The 17,987-nt window shown below is 31.9% G+C and overlaps 2 protein-coding genes across 5 annotated transcripts in view; one reads left to right on the top strand and one right to left on the bottom strand.

The window, feature by feature from the left end:
* The first annotated feature begins 1 nt into the window (after position 1).
* Positions 2-6,668, top strand: LOC143048130 (uncharacterized). Of its 2 annotated transcripts, none has more exons than XM_076221618.1 (5): positions 2-118; positions 2,374-2,547; positions 3,291-3,467; positions 4,149-4,309; positions 5,049-6,668. In XM_076221618.1, the coding sequence occupies exons 2-5, from the start codon at positions 2,380-2,382 to the stop codon at positions 5,215-5,217; spliced, it is 675 nt and encodes a 224-aa protein (XP_076077733.1). In that variant the 5' UTR covers positions 2-118; positions 2,374-2,379; the 3' UTR covers positions 5,218-6,668. The 2 variants fall into 2 exon arrangements, with proteins under 2 accessions (XP_076077733.1, XP_076077734.1); XM_076221619.1 differs by having other exon boundaries at positions 102-240.
* A 6,742-nt stretch (positions 6,669-13,410) lies between these two features.
* The window catches only part of LOC143048124 (WD repeat-containing protein 3-like), a 36,217-nt gene continuing 31,640 nt past the window's right edge, over positions 13,411-17,987 (bottom strand). For all 3 annotated transcript variants that reach the window (XM_076221603.1, XM_076221605.1, XM_076221604.1), the window contains exons 23-26: positions 16,837-16,931; positions 15,135-15,263; positions 14,455-14,548; positions 13,411-13,570 (exon numbers count right to left, since the gene is read on the bottom strand). In XM_076221603.1, the coding sequence (XP_076077718.1) occupies positions 13,418-13,570; positions 14,455-14,548; positions 15,135-15,263; positions 16,837-16,931 (471 nt within the window). In that variant the 3' untranslated portion in view covers positions 13,411-13,417. The remainder of the gene's footprint in view (positions 13,571-14,454; positions 14,549-15,134; positions 15,264-16,836; positions 16,932-17,987) is intronic.

Here is a 17,987-nt window from a genome sequence, read left to right as displayed (position 1 = left end):
TTTCACTAAATTAAAATCCAGTGACGAGTTGTTTCCCTTGGCGTGGCTTTCGACCCACACATATTGTCCCAATTTTTTAATTTTCAAGTACCACTGAAAATTTTATATCAACAGCCAGGTAAAGATATAACTCAGAGAACTATATGTTTTGATAGATTGTCAATATCTAGCTTATATCACAGCGTGAACTTCTAATTTGAAAGTTGTGGCTGCAAACAAAGGAATTTCGATGCAAAACAGGTAGTTCGCCCCGGTCAAATTTTCGGCCTACATTTATATTTTATGTTCACAAAACTAGACTGAATGTTATACTGATTAATTTTGCCCAGGAACTCATTGAAAAGTCTCTTGTTAAGTCATGACAAAAAGGGTAAATCAGTGCCTAACAGCCTAAGTCAACCTTTGAACTATATTTCCTCTTCAAGTTCTTGTGAGTAAAGCTAAAGGTTTTCTGATGCACAGTCAAGGGTGTAACTTCTTCTTCCAATACAGTGCAGTCTTCTAATTGAGTATTATCGCACTTTTGCCCATGCTGGGTGTGACAACAAAGGTGCAAGAAAATATTTACAGGTGCAAGTTAAAAACAGTCTGATGGTGCGATTAAGGGATACTGTAGCTCAGTACCCCTAGTCCAAATAATTATGACGTCTTGAAAGGCTATTATAATTCGATGTAAGGCGTCAAAGAAAAAAATTATAATATATGAAGTTCTGGCATACGGTACGAGAAATCTTGTTGTGTCCTCTTGCTACGGATGATGTAGTGTGTAGCTCTAGCGTTGGTATTAGTGCTATGAGGCCATTTACTATGCTGTACATGTACATCATTACTGCTTTGAGTAACAAAGTTATCAGAGAAAATAACATGCATGTGTTATTACAGACACTTTCATGAGTTGTCTACTCTTTTTTCCTTAATCTGTAGTAACAAATGTTTGTTATCAGTTAAATATTTTATAAATATTTTATCTTTTGTGGGCACTTGGGAATTCTTGAAACTTTGCACAGTAGCTTAATATATTACCTTGGTAACTTATTTTCTAATTCCATTAATACAATTTTGATCAACCATAATAAATCAATGAGACAAGGCCTTTCAGGGAAAATTAAGCTGTAATAACATGGCTTAGTTATTACAGGCATGTAACTTATCATATGAGAGTAAATGAGACACTTGGGAATTACTTGGAATCTTGCGCAGTGCCTCATTACAAGTTCTGATCATCATTTCTTACAATGAATTAAAATACATTGTGATATATGTCTGAGCAAAGGCTTTAAAGAGATGTAGAGAAGCTGTAAATACACCTTTTTGTTATTGCAGGAATATATTTTCTGTAATAACATAGGTGTACTATATATGCATGATTGGTAAACTATGAACTGCTATATCTTTGCAAAGTTTAGTATACATAAAGAAAATTCTAATATCAATAGAACTTGTGAAAAATTTAACAAAATAAAGTTTGTATATTGTCCCTTTGAAACATGTAACATACGTATGTTATTACAGTATTTTGATATTTTAGCCCACAATAATGACATGTTTGTTATTTTTCTCTAATAACTTATTTAAGTAAGACCCTTGACTGATGCATGATCAAAAGGAAAGACAAAGAAATAATAGTACAAAAGTCCATGAAAAGCAACATAAAAACTAGACTGAGCAACATACACCCGCCAAAAATCAAGGAGTGATCTTGGGTTTTCTGGAAGCAGATCTAGTCCAAATAATTATGACGTCTGGCAAGGCTTTTTTATTTTTTTTTCTGGGATGCCTTCCTACGATGCGTCCCAGAAAAAAATAAAATAGCCTTGCCAGACGTCATAATTATTGACTAGAAGCAGATCCTGCTCTAATCTAAATAGTTTTGACGTCTTGAAAGGCTATATATTTTTTTCTTTCTGTGACACTTACCTTCCTACAACATAGAAATTTCAAAATGTCATAATTATTTGGACTCATCCTGCTCCACAAGTGACACTCTTTTAAGAGGATCATAATGGGCGTACCTTCATAAAGAATAAGGGTAAAAATTTTAGATATGGCACAAAATGTGCACCTGAATATAGGTACATGTATCTTGTTTTGTTACCCCCATTGAAGCAATGGTTACATTGGTTACATTGGACAAAAAAGTCCATGAAATGCTACATGTTAATTACATGTATTACAATTCACAATAAAATTTTAACCAATTTGATGCTATTGGTAGATGTAAAATACCGTTTGAAGCCTGACGGTAAAAGGCATTCCTACCTTCTTACATGTCTTATATGTTGCTCTTGGAAGTACAAATTCACAGAACTATCACATGCATGACATGCTGTACAAAAATTATGTTTTCATGTATTATTCACTTTATATTAACAGTGTATTATGTCTGATCATGAGGAAGATGATACAGGTGAAATAGAAGATGATATGAGTCAGGAAAATGGAGAAGCAGAGGAAGAGGAAGAGATAACATTCCAGATTATAGTTGGTGGATCATTACGTGGGAAATGTCTACTCAAAGATAGCAAAGGATACAACTATACACTCAAGGTAGTTAGCTGTTAGCTTTCTTGTTTGAAATGTTTTACATTTTTCATTTCAGGGCCTTTTATTTGATATGCAGTATGGGCATTCCTCATTGTTGACCTATATTTTTTTTGTTTTATTTTGTCTCTTGTGAAGAGTTGTCTTATTTGCAATCATACTACATCTTCTTATTTTTACACAATTTCAAAGCCTTTAACTTTTTGAGATGACTGAATTTTCTTTACCAGACAAATTAAATATATTTAATCTCCTGTATGCCACATAAAATAGATAGAATACTGTAAATTCAAAAATTACTGTGTGCATTTATTATAGTGATTTTTTAAGAATAGACAAATATACGAGTTTTATTATTTCAATTTAAAAAAAAAGTGCATACAGATCTATATTTTATTTTTTATCAGAATGCCAGTTCTTATTATTCAATTGTGATAGTTGCATTATTCACATCGATAAAAACCTAGCAGTAACTTATGAATTTACTGTAATATAATCCCTCCATCTGATCTCAATCCAATGTGCAAACCATTCCGGTTGAAAACTGATTGAAAGCTTTTTCAAGAAAAGATTTTATTATAAAATAACAGCTTTGAAAAGTGTTAGTTTCTTTAGGAAGAATACCAGACCTTGAAAAAGATCAAATAATATGAAATATATCAGTTTGGAAATATTACTTTTTATTTTATGGTTGCTAATATATAAAAAAAATTGAACCAGTTAATAATCTAGAATTTGTTATCATGTAGGCAGAAAAGGGAGAGAAATCATGGTGGAGATGTAGTAAAAGAACCAACTACTTTCGATGTGGAGCTTCTGTGAGCCAAGTTGGAAACACCTTTACTATTGGAAGATATCCTCATGAACATCCTCCAGATCCAAAGATTAATCCTTGTGATAGAACCAAAAAACGAAGGTCGTTTAAGGTAAGATATGAAACGTTACTAGGATTTCATATTTCCTGTTTGAAATATTCCTGCATTCTGTCCTTAAGTACTACTATTTCAATGAAATTTTATTGTAAACTTAATGTGATTTTTTTTTAGAAACTATGATTGATAGAGAAATACTTTAAGGGTAAAAAATGTTTGCAAAGTAAGATCTATGAATAAGTTAAGTTGATGAAAATTGTCATTTTAATGAGTTATTTCCCTTGTAAGATTATTTTTACCAAACTTTTTAGTTTTTATGGAAGATATAATAGATACAGATAAATGTTGATAAGCAAAGAAAGACCTACAAAATAATTGTTGATATACCGGTAACTCTTTTGGGAGTTATTACCCTTTAAAGATGATTTTGCCCTATTTTATCTCTCAGAAACTATCATAGTTAGAGAGAAACTTCGGCAAAATGGTTAATCTAAGTAATTTCTGCAAATAAGTCAACAAAAAATTACAAGAATTGACCAATCTATCAAATCTATAATCTGTTGTATACAAGGTCTACACAAATGCCACAAAATTTGATCTATAATTGATTGCAGTAAAGGTAAATCCAAATATTAAATCACTGGTAGCATATTTTTTACCAGGTCTGGTGAGCTACAAGGCTCTCTAGAGCCTTATGTTTTTCAATGTTATCTCATGTTGTATTTTTCATTTTAGAAGGAACTGGAAAGAGAAGTAGAAAAGGCTTTGGGAGACGCATCATTGATGACCTGCTCTAGTGTTGATTCAGACAATACAGATGATTCACCATTAAAACTAAAAATATCTCCAGTTAAGAAGTTTAAATCTAACCCAAATACCAACAACAACTCCGAAAGGTATATAGAATATAGTGTCATGAATTCATTCAGCAGTCAATTTTTTTTTAAACTGAGTTGTATTACATTATGTATCATGTAACTTTTAAATTAATTACATACATGACATATATAAATGTCAAATTACTTTTTTTCAGTTTGACCTTTTTTGAATATTTAAGGAATGACTATAATATTTTTTCTGTCTATGAAGAAATAACATAAAAAATGTGGTGCACACTGTAATTTCGAATAAGCAGGAAAAATGTGGTGCACACTGTTATTTCGAATAAGCAGAAAAAATGTGGTGCACACTGTAATTTTGAATAAGCAGAAAAAATGTGGTGCACACTGTAATTTCGAATTTATAAGCAGAAATAAAAATGTGGTGCACACTGTAATTTTGAATAAGCAGAAAAAAATATATCAGTCATTCCTTATAACTAAACGCTAAATTCCATTTTAAGCCAGGGTAAATCGTGAAAAAATATTGATGACGTCAATGACACATTACACCGTTATGTCTTTGAGCTGATAGACAAAACACTGTCAGCCAATGAGAAATTAAATTATTTACCAATGTAACATTACTTTGGGTTTTCATAAGATTTGTTGACTTCTTAGATTCACATAAAACTTCTATGCAGTTTTGTTTTCCATCCAGGCAGATGAATCAGTTTGGTTTACATTTATACTTTCAATTAATCCGAATTTTGTGTTAAATCATCATATTTTTTATCACTTATTCATCTTTTACCAGGGATATCCAAGATGAATTACTCAAGTTAGAAAAAGAAAGACTACAAGTAGATAAGGATAGACTGAGAGTAGAAAGAGAAAGACTAGAAATATCAAAGCAAATACTGGAAGAAATAAGAAATCATAACGGACAATGTATGAACCCATCAGTGACTTCAATGGTTATTTGATATTAATATTTTATCCTGTTATCTTGTAAAGGGACTGTTATATATAAGCTTGTACAGGGTAGGCTAAATGTTCAACTTATGGTTAGCCTAAAGCCAGTGATAAACTTCTAATATGAGAATGAGATCATAACTACATCAGGAAGATTAATAATAAGTAATACTAGGTGATGGTTTTGAGCTGTCAAATCTTGCAGAGATCTTTGGAGCAGATAATTGAAATTGTAAATCTTATAAATAAAATTGAACAGAAATCAACTGATCTGCTGATAAAAAGTTAAGAAACAAGAAAGGTCATTTATAGCTTTTCAAGTTTGGAAATTCAGCACCTTATGATAGAATTGTTTGATAAAAGTCAATATTTTTTTCATTTTAGTGTGTCTGATTTATATTTATGATGAAATTTCTCTTGAATTGATCTGACATTTTCTTATTGGTCAGAATGAAATTTACACTGAAATTCAAAAAAGTATTTTACTCAATACTATTATAATGGGCAAAGCATATTAGATAAGGACAGTTATTTGATATCTACTAAAAATAATTGCACCTCCTAATGATGAATTACATGAACAGCTCAGTGAGTAGAAAATGTGACAATATTAAGATATTCTGTTGTTTAATAACATTATTTTTTTGTGTTTAGCTGAAGTACAAATTTTGTTTATTGTTTTTGAATTGATAAAAATATTTAGCATTACTTTAAACTGTTGTATATTATATATGCGTAAGAATTATTTCGATCATGTAAAATATATTTCTTGAAGATCACCCTCTCCACATTATAAAATATATCTTAACTTGTTGTGCATAATAAAAATAATAAGTTTTAGTGTAAAGCAGCCACACATTTCATTCTGAAATTAATCAAAAGTCAAGCAGGCAATAATATATCATATTGCACTAGTGCAAACTTCATTAGTGACACAAACATATTTACATGGATTTTCCAACTTTCCTATACTGTAAAAGGTTTTTGCATGGATATTGGAGAAAATTATCCTTCGTAGAATTTAGATAGTACTTACAAACTCATTAAATATAAAAATCGACTAAGAACAATATTTATGCAGTAACCAACCTTATATGCTAAGTGGAGATAATTTGATTTTTTTTTTTTGGTGATTATTTTCCCCATCCATATTTAATGTTTGATTATAATGAACAAGCTAAATGTATGTACATTGAATACTCTGGATTTATTTGTTTTTGTGTATACCAATTTTTGTGGATTAAGGTAGGGAGGTTGTTGATTTACTAAAGTATGCATAAACTCATGTAAAATTATTGTACTTCAGTTTTAAAACCCATACCCATGAAAATTGGTACCTCACAAATGATGAAATGAATCCAGTTGCTATTACTTTCTGGAAGTGGCACATATATCATATCTTATATACTGTTTTATATATTTTTCATTCATTGTAAATAAAGTTACTAAAACAGAATAGAAATTATTTTTATTGATAGAACTCAGCAAAAAAAATAATTAAAGAAAACATTGAAACAGACATAATAGTGTAGTATCATAAACTTTGCTTACAGTATATCTCATCCTGCCTGTGGTATATAGAACTCTTAACATTGAAAACTGTTATATTTACTCTTGGAAATTGTTACATCTTTCAACACAAGAGCTACAGATGTGATCAGTTAAAGTGGTTCATTCAGCAGATACTGTAAACCAACGTACTTTCTTGGATACTTTATATCAAGTTTAGCCCTTTTTAGCTCATTTCTCAGCGATTTAATTGAGTGATTCTCATGATGTAGTCAAGAAAGGAGAAATCCAAGTTTTACATATTAGCAGCAGAAGTCCGACAATTCTAATTCGTTTACTGACCTGCAGATTTCTGTTTTCAATTGAATTTTATGATGACCTTCAGAAACCTTTTTGGTGTTGTTTCTGAGGCTTCTGTTTAATTGAGTGGCAATGTTCAACCAGTAGCTGTGGCTAATTAAGCTAAATTCCTGTACCGCTTTCCAAATAACTGGTACATGATTGTGTTTGTCTTCTATATATTTTGGGAGGTGCTGTAGGTTGTTGTAATCGGTTATTAAGGTCAATATTTATACAAATTCCTGTGATCCTTTCAATGTATCATGTCTAAAGAGTTGCTACATCTCAGACATTCAGTTTACCTAGATTTTCTGATATTTCATGTTCTTTACTTTAGCAGTTTTCCCTTTTGGATGTAAAGCTCGATGTGGATCAGTATCTAAACAATTTTACATGTTGCTTTCACATTTTTGGCTTAGGATGTTCCTGTTGCAGATGTTTTGCAAGAGTTGGAAGCAAGAGATTTTTATAGCGTTACTATTATTTTGTGCACACTTGTATTAATATTTACCTTAATTTGTACATTTTGGGGAGAGAAGATACATGGTAATGTTATTGTGTTATATGCTATAGTAACAGATTTTATTTACTATGAACTACAAAAACATTGGTGTCATTTGATTCAAATGTATGTTAGTTTAGCTGATTTAATGTAGTAATGTTATATATCTATGATGTATGTTTACACAATTTTTGCTGCTGGATCCAAATTATTGTCCACCTTAAACCATTATTATAATGCTAGAATGCACATGCCGAAGTGTCTCGCCTTTCTTTACTAACCATTGATTTTATGTTGATAATCCTAAATATATAGCTTTACTACAAGTATCACATAAAATTAGCATGATTAAAAACTAGACGCTCTCAAGAGCCTGTGTCGCTCACCTTGGTCTATGTGCATATTAAACAATGGACACAGATAAATTCATGACAAAATTGTGTTTTGGTGATGGTGATGTGTTTGTAGATCTTACCGAGTCCTGCTTTACTGAACATTCTTGTTGCTACAATAAGATTTATCTAGACTATAATGAACTTGGCTGAGTAATTACAGTGGAAAAAGTTTTTTTTTTTAATTTACAAAAATTTACAAAAATTTATGAAAATTGTTAAAAATTGACTATAAAGGGCAATATCTCCTTAAGGGATCAATTGACAATTTTGGTCATGTTGACTCATTTGCAGATCTTATTTTGCTGAACATTATTGCTGTTTACAGTTTATCTCTATCTATAATAATATTCAAGATAATAACTAAAATCTGCCAAATTTCCTTAAAATTACAAATTTGGGGGCAGCAACCCAACAACAGGTTGTCCGATTTGTCTGAAAATTTCAGGGCAGAAAGATCTTGACCTGATAAACAATTTAATTGTCAGATTTGCTCTAAATTCTTCGGTTTCAGAGATATAAGCCAAAATCTACATTCTACCCCTATGTACTATTTTTAGCCATGGTGGCCATCTCGGTTAGTTGGCCGGGTCATCAGACACATGTTCAAAACAAGATACCCCAATGATGATTGTGGCCAAGTTTGGTTAAATTTAGCCCAGTAGTTTCAGATGAGAAGATTTTTTTTAAAGATTTCAAAAATTTTGAAAAATGGTTAAAAATTGACTATAAAGGGCAATAACTCCTTAAGGAGTCAACTGTCAATTTTGGTCATGTTTGACTTATTTGTAGATCATATTTTGCTGAACATTATTGCTGTTTACACTTTATCTCTATCTATAATAATATTCAAAATAATAACCAAAAACTGCAAAATTTCCTTAAAATTGCTAATTCGGGGGCAGCAACCCAACAACGGTTTGTCTGATTTGTCTGAAAATTTCAAAGCAGATAGATCTTAACCTGGTAAACAATTAAACCCCTGTCAGATTTGATCTAAATGCTTTGTTTTCAAAGATATTAGCCAAAATCTACATTTCACCCCTAAGTACTATTTTTAGCCATGGTGGCCATCTTGGTTGGTTGGCCGGGTCATCAGACACATTTTTTAAACTACATACCCCAATGATAATTTTGGACAAGTTTGGTTAAATTTGGAGCAGTAGTTTCAGAGGAGAAGATTTTTTTAAAAGATTACTAAAATTTTAGAAAAATGGTTAAAAAATTGACTATAAAGGGCAATAACTCCTTAAGGGGTCAACTGACAATTTTGGTCATGTTGACTTATTTGTAGATCTTACTTTGCTGAACATTATTGCTATTTGCAGTTTATCTCTGTCTATAATAATATTCAAGATAATAACCAAAAATTGCAAAATTTCCTTAAAATTACTATTTTGGGGGCAGCAACCCAACAACAGGTTGTCTGATTTGTCTGAAAATTTCAGGGCAGATAGATCTTGACCTAATAGACAGTTTTACCCCCATGACAGATTTGCTCTAAATGCTATGGTTTTAGAGTTATAAGCCAAAATGTACATTTTACCCCTATGTTCTATTTTTAGCCATGGCGGCCATCTTGGTTGGTTGGCAGGGTCTCGCCACACATTTTTCAAATAAGATACACCAATGATGATTGTGGCCAAGTTTGGTTAAATTTGGCCCAGTAGTTTCAGAGGAGAAGGTTTTTGTAAAAGTTTACTGAAGACGGACGCCAAGTAATGAGAAAAGCTCACTTCACCTTTCAGGTCAGGTGAGCTAAAAAATGAGGTCAATGTCAGATCATGGAAGTAATATTGAAAGGAATAACATCGTCGTCACTTCAAAGGTTTCATCTGCGTTACCGCCCATCTTTCGATAACTCGTTAATTGGTTCAATATCTGGCATGGAAATTGATTCTCCGCATGTGATCGATCAAATCACTGACACTTATCGGTCATTTTCGTGTTCACGGAGAATTACGAACAGACAAGTTTTTGTCGTATATACGTGCGAAGTTACCTGAATAGTCCATTCGTTACATTCCGTTGATGTACGCTGCCGAATAGAGTCATTCGTTCAATTTTTATTTTAGTCCATTTTTTTCCTATTTTTGGTTAGTTTTTGATCTTAATAGTTTAAACCGACAGCTATCACATACGAAATTGGAGAACAAGGCTGGGTCATTTTCAATTTTAATATTTACAGACAGTTAAAAAACCATTTCCGTAAGTTAGGAAGATGATTGTTAAAAAAATACGTTTGGACCCCCTTTATTAAATACGAAAAATCTAAATCCTTCGTGTATTTATAGTCAATTAAAATATTCACAATTCTAAACGGTTCTATCCTTCAATTTAAGTTCTTGATACATAAACTAATTTGTGTAAAAAGGAATTTACCGTAAGACAGATAGATTCAAGCCCATTTCGTCGGTTTGTTATAATTTTTGCTGTATAGCTTATTATATTAATACAAGCATTCCACAATAATATATATTTACGAAAATATTATCCCCATTTTAGTTGTCCAGTTTCAATAATGCAATCAATAACATTTATGAAATATACATAAATTTAGAATACTTGAAAGTAAATATTCTTTTATTCAATCTCGATTAACTTTGCACATTTCAACAGTAAAAAAATCTATGCCTACATTTGCCTACATTATTTTGTTAAACATCATGTGAAACCTGATCGATTCATCGGTATTTATCTGTTTAACTCGGGATCCGCTTTTAACCGGAAAATACTTTTAGGACAGTTTAAAACAAACGGTAAAAAGCAAAAATATGCTAATTTAAATACAATTTTCCATGTTAAACTGCTGTAGTTTGAACAATTCTCGTCCGTTTTTCAAGTTTTTTACATCAAACGACTTCTTTCTGAAGGTAGATGTTTTATATGATACAGCGCCACCTTCTTATTAATAAACCTCGGATTTCACACAGGTACTTTATAATTACCGGACTCGATAAAATCATGTGACTGATAAGAAATTCCAGATGCCATTTTACAACCGCGGTATCACAGATAGTAACCAAAGGGGTCTTACCGCTGAGACTATAATTGGATAAAATCATATGACTTTAGTACAGAGCTCTGCAGGCCGTTAATACATGCTAATTAGTCGATGTTATTCCTTTTAAATATTACTTCCATGGTCAGATTAACTAATCAAGAAATATATGTACACCTTAAAATCATTCAACTCACCAAATATAGTTGACCTATTGCTTATAGTGTCATTAGTTTGTACCAAGAGAACTAAACATTGACCAATGAACCATGAAAATAAGGTCAATGTAATATAAACCATACCAGACAGACATGTACACCTTACAATCCTTCCATACAGCAAATATAGTTCATATGGCTTATTGTATAAAAGAAATAAACTTCACCATGCAGACTTAACATTGACCATTGAACCATGAGAATGAAGTTTAAGAAAAACAGACCAACACACAAAAAACTTCCGTCAGAGCAATGAACCATGAAAATGAGGTCAAGGACAAATAATTCCTGCGAGATTGACATGAATATCATAAAATATTTCCATACACCAAATATAGTTTACCTATTGAATATACCAGTAGTATTAAAAAAAAAAAATGCAAAAACATAACTTGAACATTGAACCATGAAAATGAAGTCAAAGGGCTTAGGTCAGATATCATCTGCCAGTTTGGACATGTACACTTTATAATCATTCCTTACCCAAAATATATTTGATTTAAAAAAAAAAAATGGGTGTTTTACGCCACTTTTAAGCACTACATTAAGGCTATTTCTTGGCAGCCAGTTTTGAATATAGTAATAAAAAAAAAAGACCAAAACGCAAAAATTTAAGTTTGACCATTGAACCATGAAAATGAGGTCAAAGGTCAAATGACATCTGCCAGTTGGACAATCATTCCATACTCAACAAGAGGCTGTCCAACGACAGCAAACCGGATTTATTAACATTTCTTTGTGTCCTAGCAATATCACAAGAACCATTACTGATGAATGGTGAAAGTGAAAATCGTCAATATCAAATTTGACCTCCATTTTGTCATCAGTATCAACATATTAAAATTTGAAAAGCTTAGATTGAACGGTTCATGAGTAAATGCAACAACATGAATGGAAACGCCATTTTACGATCTTTCAAGAACCATAACTCCTGAACGGTAAAAGTCAAAATCGTCATTATTGAACTTGACCTCTATTTTGTCATCAGTAACAACATATTAAAATTTCAAAAGCTTTGGTTGAATGGTTCATGAGAAAATGCACGGACATGAAGGGAAACACCATTTTTCAATCTTTCAAGAACCATAACTCCTGAACGGTAAAAGTCAAAATTGTCATTATTGAACTTGACCTCCATTTTGTCATCAGTAACAGCATATTAAAATTTCGGAAGCTTTGATAGAACAGTTCATTGATAGAACAGTTCATGCATAAATGCACGGACACGACTGGAAACTCCATTTTTCAATCTTTCAAGAACCATAACTCCTGAACGGTAAAAGTCAAAATCGTCATTATTAAACTTGACCTCCATTCTGTCATCAGTAACAACATATTAAAATTTGGGAAGCTTTGGTAGAACAGTTCATGCCTAAATGCACGGACACGACTGGAAACTCCATTTTTCAATCTTTCAAGAACCATAACTCCTGAACGGTAAAAGTCAAAATCGCCATTATTGAACTTGACCTTCATATAGTTGTCAGTAATAACATATTAAAATTTTAAAAGCTTTGGTTGAACGGTTCATGAGTTAATGCACGGACAACATTTGATTGCCGCCCGCCTGCCCGACAGCCCGCCCGCCCGCCGTACATCCCCAAATCAATAACCGACATTTTTGTCACAAAAATCCGGTTGAAAATAGGAGACCTATTGCTTATAGTATATGATATAAGAACTTAACCTTGTTCACTGATCCATGAAATTGAGGTCAAGGTCAAATGAAAACTGTCTGACAGGCATGAGAACCTTGCAAGGTACACACGACATACTGAATATAGGTACCCTATTACTCCTAATAAGAAAGAAATTTACATTACAAATTCTTTTTTTTTCAAGTTGTCATTGAGCCATAAATATGAGGTAAAGGACAATGAACATACGAAAGACTGAAACTTCATAACATTAGGCATCTATATACAAAGTATGAATCATTCAGGTCTTCCACCTTCTAAAATATAAAGCTTTAAAGAAGTTAGCTAACACCATTGTTGCCTGTAAGTTGATTTGTGAGCAGATTTGAAGAAGTCCATGTTTTCCCAAAGTAAATACATCATATGCAGATATGACAAAGATTCTGTCAAAGTTTCACAAAATTTGTGGAGTGTTTCAGGAGAAGTTGCAGATGCGAACTGAAAGAGATACACTTCCATTTCTATATACTGGATGCTTTAAAAAGCAAGGTACAAATTAAGCCAATAATGGCCCTTTTAGCACCAGCAATATTTTAAGATTTCAGCCACTTTTTTATGTTTTAATAGATAAAATTGCTTTTTTCTTTTCTTTCTTCTTCTTTTTATTATATTGTCCACTAGCATCCATGAAGAACTGAACCTCCTGAGATTCTTCAATATGTCCCTTCATAAACTGTAATCCTGCTATATTGAAGCCTATCTGGTCCTACAATAAGACATAATAAATGTCAAGGTATCTACAATGCTTTCTATTGATGGTGTTAATTAACAGTAGGTATATCTTAACTTTTGCCCCTATCAGATTTTCAGAAACTATAGCAGTTTTTAAGATTATAGACAAATTGCATTTTACACCTATTCTATTTGAATTCATATTCACCAATAGATGACTTTCGAGTTTGTTCTTCACCAGAAAGACTCATCAATTATGCGCCCCTTTATGACGTCATTTACCAGATAGAGGGGATTGCCTGTATCCCTGCACTATTAATGTTCATCAAGCGACTTAGTGATTGTCATTGTGCAGGATAAATTAGAAATAATGTTTGTTTCGTCGGTACTTAATCACAATTCCCTAATGACAGCTGTGCTGATTGTCAATTATAAGAATTCAATTTGTAGAGTAATTCGTGCAATATAGCATCATAGTTTTCCAACTACTTGCTCAACATTGGAACGGAAGTGACGACACCCTTAAACGCACAAATGATGTTCACTAAAACCAAAGTTTTTGACGGAAATGCATTGAACTCGAAATTGTCTATTTGATCAAAATTCTCATATATATATATCTGATTTAACACATAATAAAACATATATCTAATAATAGCCATATATCATTTCTATATTCTGCTTTTATAAATGTTTGAAACAAAAATTAATATTTTTTAATTCGTAGGCAATGGGATTATTGTATACATTTTTAAACAAGAAAATCCAATGACGATTGTGTCCAAGGTTCAGAGGAGGAGGTTTTCTTAAAAGTTAAAAGACCTTGACCTATTCCAAGTGATGAGAATAGCTCACTTGATCCTTTTGGTCAGTTAAGCTAAAGGATTTATTGTTAGAATTTTTTTATTGCAGGCTTACTCTAAGTTTGTTGACCTGATCCACTGTTTTTGTCCTGAGTCTATCTATGACAGGGAGTAAGACCTGATTGGATGTTATCTGTCCATGATGAACTCTAAAAAAAATAATCATAGAGTAAATTATGCTGAAACTTAAAACAATCAGTATAATTTTAGTATAATTAAAAAAAAAAGGAAAACAATTGGAGTTATCAACCCTAATTTGTAAAGTGATTTGTGTGAAGTTTTATGCAATAATCATAAATAGTCTCTGAGATACAGTGCGAAATGTGAAAAAACCCACTTTTTTTACAAAAAACTTAATAACTCTAAAATAAAATTTTGAATCATCACCAAATAGAATACAGATCTTTAGCTTAATATAACTAAGAAGTGTGTAAAGTTTTAAGCAATAATCATAAATAATTTTTGAGATACATAGCAACATGTGAAAAAAACACCCCCCTGTTTTAAAGTCCTGTAACTCAAAAAGTTTAAATCCTATTTTCACCAAAAAGTATAAACATCGTTTGACCATCATAAGAAACAACTATGTTAAGTTTCATGAAATTTGGATAAGCAGTTCTCAAGTAATGGTAAGACATGTTGACACTTGACAGACTGACAGACGCCGGACATTTGCATACCATAATACGTCCTGTATAAAAACTTGAAAAATGTGAACACTTTAATGTTACTTACCGTAGAAGGAAGAATAAACATCTACAAGCGAGTTCTATTTCCCATCCTGAGTCTATAAAAACCTCTAACACTTTAAGCATGTCAATCACATAGGAAAAGGGCAGTACCAGTAGTGATTCCTCAAGTTCACTGAAATATAGTTCACAATTGCTTTTATAAACTGCTTTATCAACTCAAGAGTGAAGACAAGCATGCACTTTTAGACACAGGAACTAATGGATACTATAACAAAACATTGGTGATGAAATTTCTTTTTTTTATAAGCAGACATAGCTTGCAGATATGCACTGAAAAGGAAAGTTCAATGATCAGCAATGTACATATTTTAAATTTTAAAACAAAGACTAACCGGTAATATTTCTGTACAGACACTTATAAATAGGTGAACCAGATGCTCCGCAGGGCACAGCTTTATATGACTGCAGAGGTCGAACCCTGAATAGTTGGGGCAAGTATGGACACAACATTCAAGCTTGATACAGCTCTGAATTTGGATTATGATTAAATTGTTGACACAGTATAGGTTTCCGACACAGAATGAATGTGGTCAAATGAAATTAAAAAAATTAAATTTACCTACTATGGTCCAATATCCAAAATCTAAATACATGGCCATGATGGCCATGGATTGATTCCGCATATCAAAGAATTCAATTTTTGATGAAATCCAACAAAGTTTATTTTTGGACCCTTTTGACCTCAATGTGGACCAATTTGATAATAGGGCTTAAAAAATCAAAAATCTAAATACATGGTTAGAATGAGTATACCAAAGAACCCCATACATTCAATTTTTGTTGAAATCAAACAAAGTTAAATTTTGGACCCCAATTTGGACCAAGTTGAAAACTGGGCCCAAAATTAAAAATCTAAATACACGGTTAGATTCGGCATATCAAAGAACCTCAATAATTCAATTTTTGATGAAATCAAACAAAGTTTAATTTTTGACCCTTTGAACCTCAAGTGGACCAATTTGAAAACGAGGACCAAATTCCAAAAACTTTATTCACAGTTAGATTCAGCATATCTAAGAACCCCAAGAACCCAAGAATAAAACCCCATTGAAATTGGTCAAGAAATAAGCAATTTAAACAAAGTATTAGAAAAGTATTGTTTTTGGCTCTTTTTTGGCCCCTAATTCCTAAACAGTTTGGGCCATAACCCCCAAAATCAATCCCAACCTTCCCTTTTCTGAAATGGAAACTTATGGTACAATTTCAGAAAGATACACATACACACAAGTTATTATCTCTTAACTACTAAACTATTGGGACCAAAACCCTCAAAATCAATCCCAACCTTCCTTTAAAGGTTCTAAACGTTATGTTAAAATTTCATTGATTTCTATACACTTATACTAAAGTAATTATCTGGAAAACATCGGTCTTAGGATGACGCTGACGTCGTGATACCAATATACGACCAAATTTTTTTAAATTTTTGCGGTCGTATAAAAATTACTGAAATCAATTATGCAGCAACAAAATTAATGATAATAACTGGCATATAATCATAATATTCAATTGCCTTTAAATCATTATTCAATAATTATAGCTATTCTAAATTGGAGAAGAAAGAGTTTTTGATGTATCACAAAATACATTTTATTGTACACTAATGTGTACCACCATTAAGTTGTACCAATTATTCTCCAAACTACGAAAACATAGATGAGTGATGAATTAGCTCCATTACTTACCTTGATCTAACTTTCTTTAACATGACTAACATAAATCTTGCTGGTGATGAAACATTATGTGCCAGTAACATGGGATGTGGTGTTGGTGGAGGTAACTACAAACACAAGATAAAGTAAATGTCATTTAAAATAACAGAAACTAAAGGTATCTTAAACAGCAGTAATTAGGTCAATATTATGACACCAAGAACAAATGTCACATTTGATGCTTTAATACACGGTAAACCAACTTATTTTTTGGCTGATACTTTATTTGGCCTTAACCTTTCCTTGACTAATTCACAGCTATTTAATTTCGTGACTTTTTGATTTCTTGAAGAAGTTTTAAAGGAAAGATCCAAGCTTAACATATTAGCGACTACTGTAAACCAACTTATCTTCGCGAGCGATTTAGTTTGCGCGACTTTAGCGAGAAAAAAAATAACGCGAATATAAATCATCGCGAATAAGTAAATCTTTATTAATCTACATCAAGTAAATTAGAAAATCACGAATTTTAAAAGCCGCGAAATAAAGTATCCACGAAAATAGGTTGGTTTACAGTATTTGATTTATATATTTAATAGTTCATAGAAACAGTCATCATTTATGTCTTTTGCTTTATCTATCCCTATGTTCTTTCCTATGTAACAGTGGCCATATTAGGTTTATATATTTGTGATTGAGTTACTGATATGAATAAGAAACAGATTCTACCAAAATACTTCATTGATAATCATAGTTTTCTACTTTTAAAATTATTACTTTTTCTATAGTGATCATTTGTAAGGATGCTTTTTGTGAATTATAAATACAGATGTTCAAACTCAACTAGATATCATTGAGATGGGAGCCATCTCTGTGGGCCCCGCTGTGAATAATGTGCATTAAAAAATTGTATCTTTACCATAGGACATGGGTTTGTCAACTGAAATCAAAGTTTTTGACCTTGACCTTTGACCTAGGAAGTTGTAAATAAATTATGACACACCCTTTGGTGTTGGTTTATAAACATGTCAAGTATAAACTTAAACATGTCAAGTATAAACTTTGAAATGATAACGGTTCTCAAGATATAGAGCGGACACGATCTTTACCATAGGACATGGGGTTGTCAACTGAAACCAAAGTTTTTGACCTTGACCTTTGACCTAGGAAGTTGCACATAAATT

The sequence above is a fragment of the Mytilus galloprovincialis genome, chromosome 10 (genome assembly GCF_965363235.1).
Source record: "Mytilus galloprovincialis chromosome 10, xbMytGall1.hap1.1, whole genome shotgun sequence".
Lineage (NCBI taxonomy): Eukaryota > Metazoa > Mollusca > Bivalvia > Mytilida > Mytilidae > Mytilus > Mytilus galloprovincialis.
The sequence above is the reverse complement of the archived record's forward strand: the minus strand, read 5'-3'. Positions and strand labels throughout refer to the sequence as shown.

What these genes read in the sequence shown, in the direction of transcription:
- LOC143048130 (XM_076221618.1), top strand. Translation starts at nt 2,380, where the DNA reads ATGTCTGATCATGAGGAAGATGATACAGGTGAAATAGAAGATGATATG. An exon ending in GATACAACTATACACTCAAG is followed by an intron (nt 2,548 to 3,290) that starts GTAGTTAGCTGT and finishes GTTATCATGTAG; the next exon opens with GCAGAAAAGGGAGAGAAATC. An exon ending in ACCAACAACAACTCCGAAAG is followed by an intron (nt 4,310 to 5,048) that starts GTATATAGAATA and finishes ATCTTTTACCAG; the next exon opens with GGATATCCAAGATGAATTAC.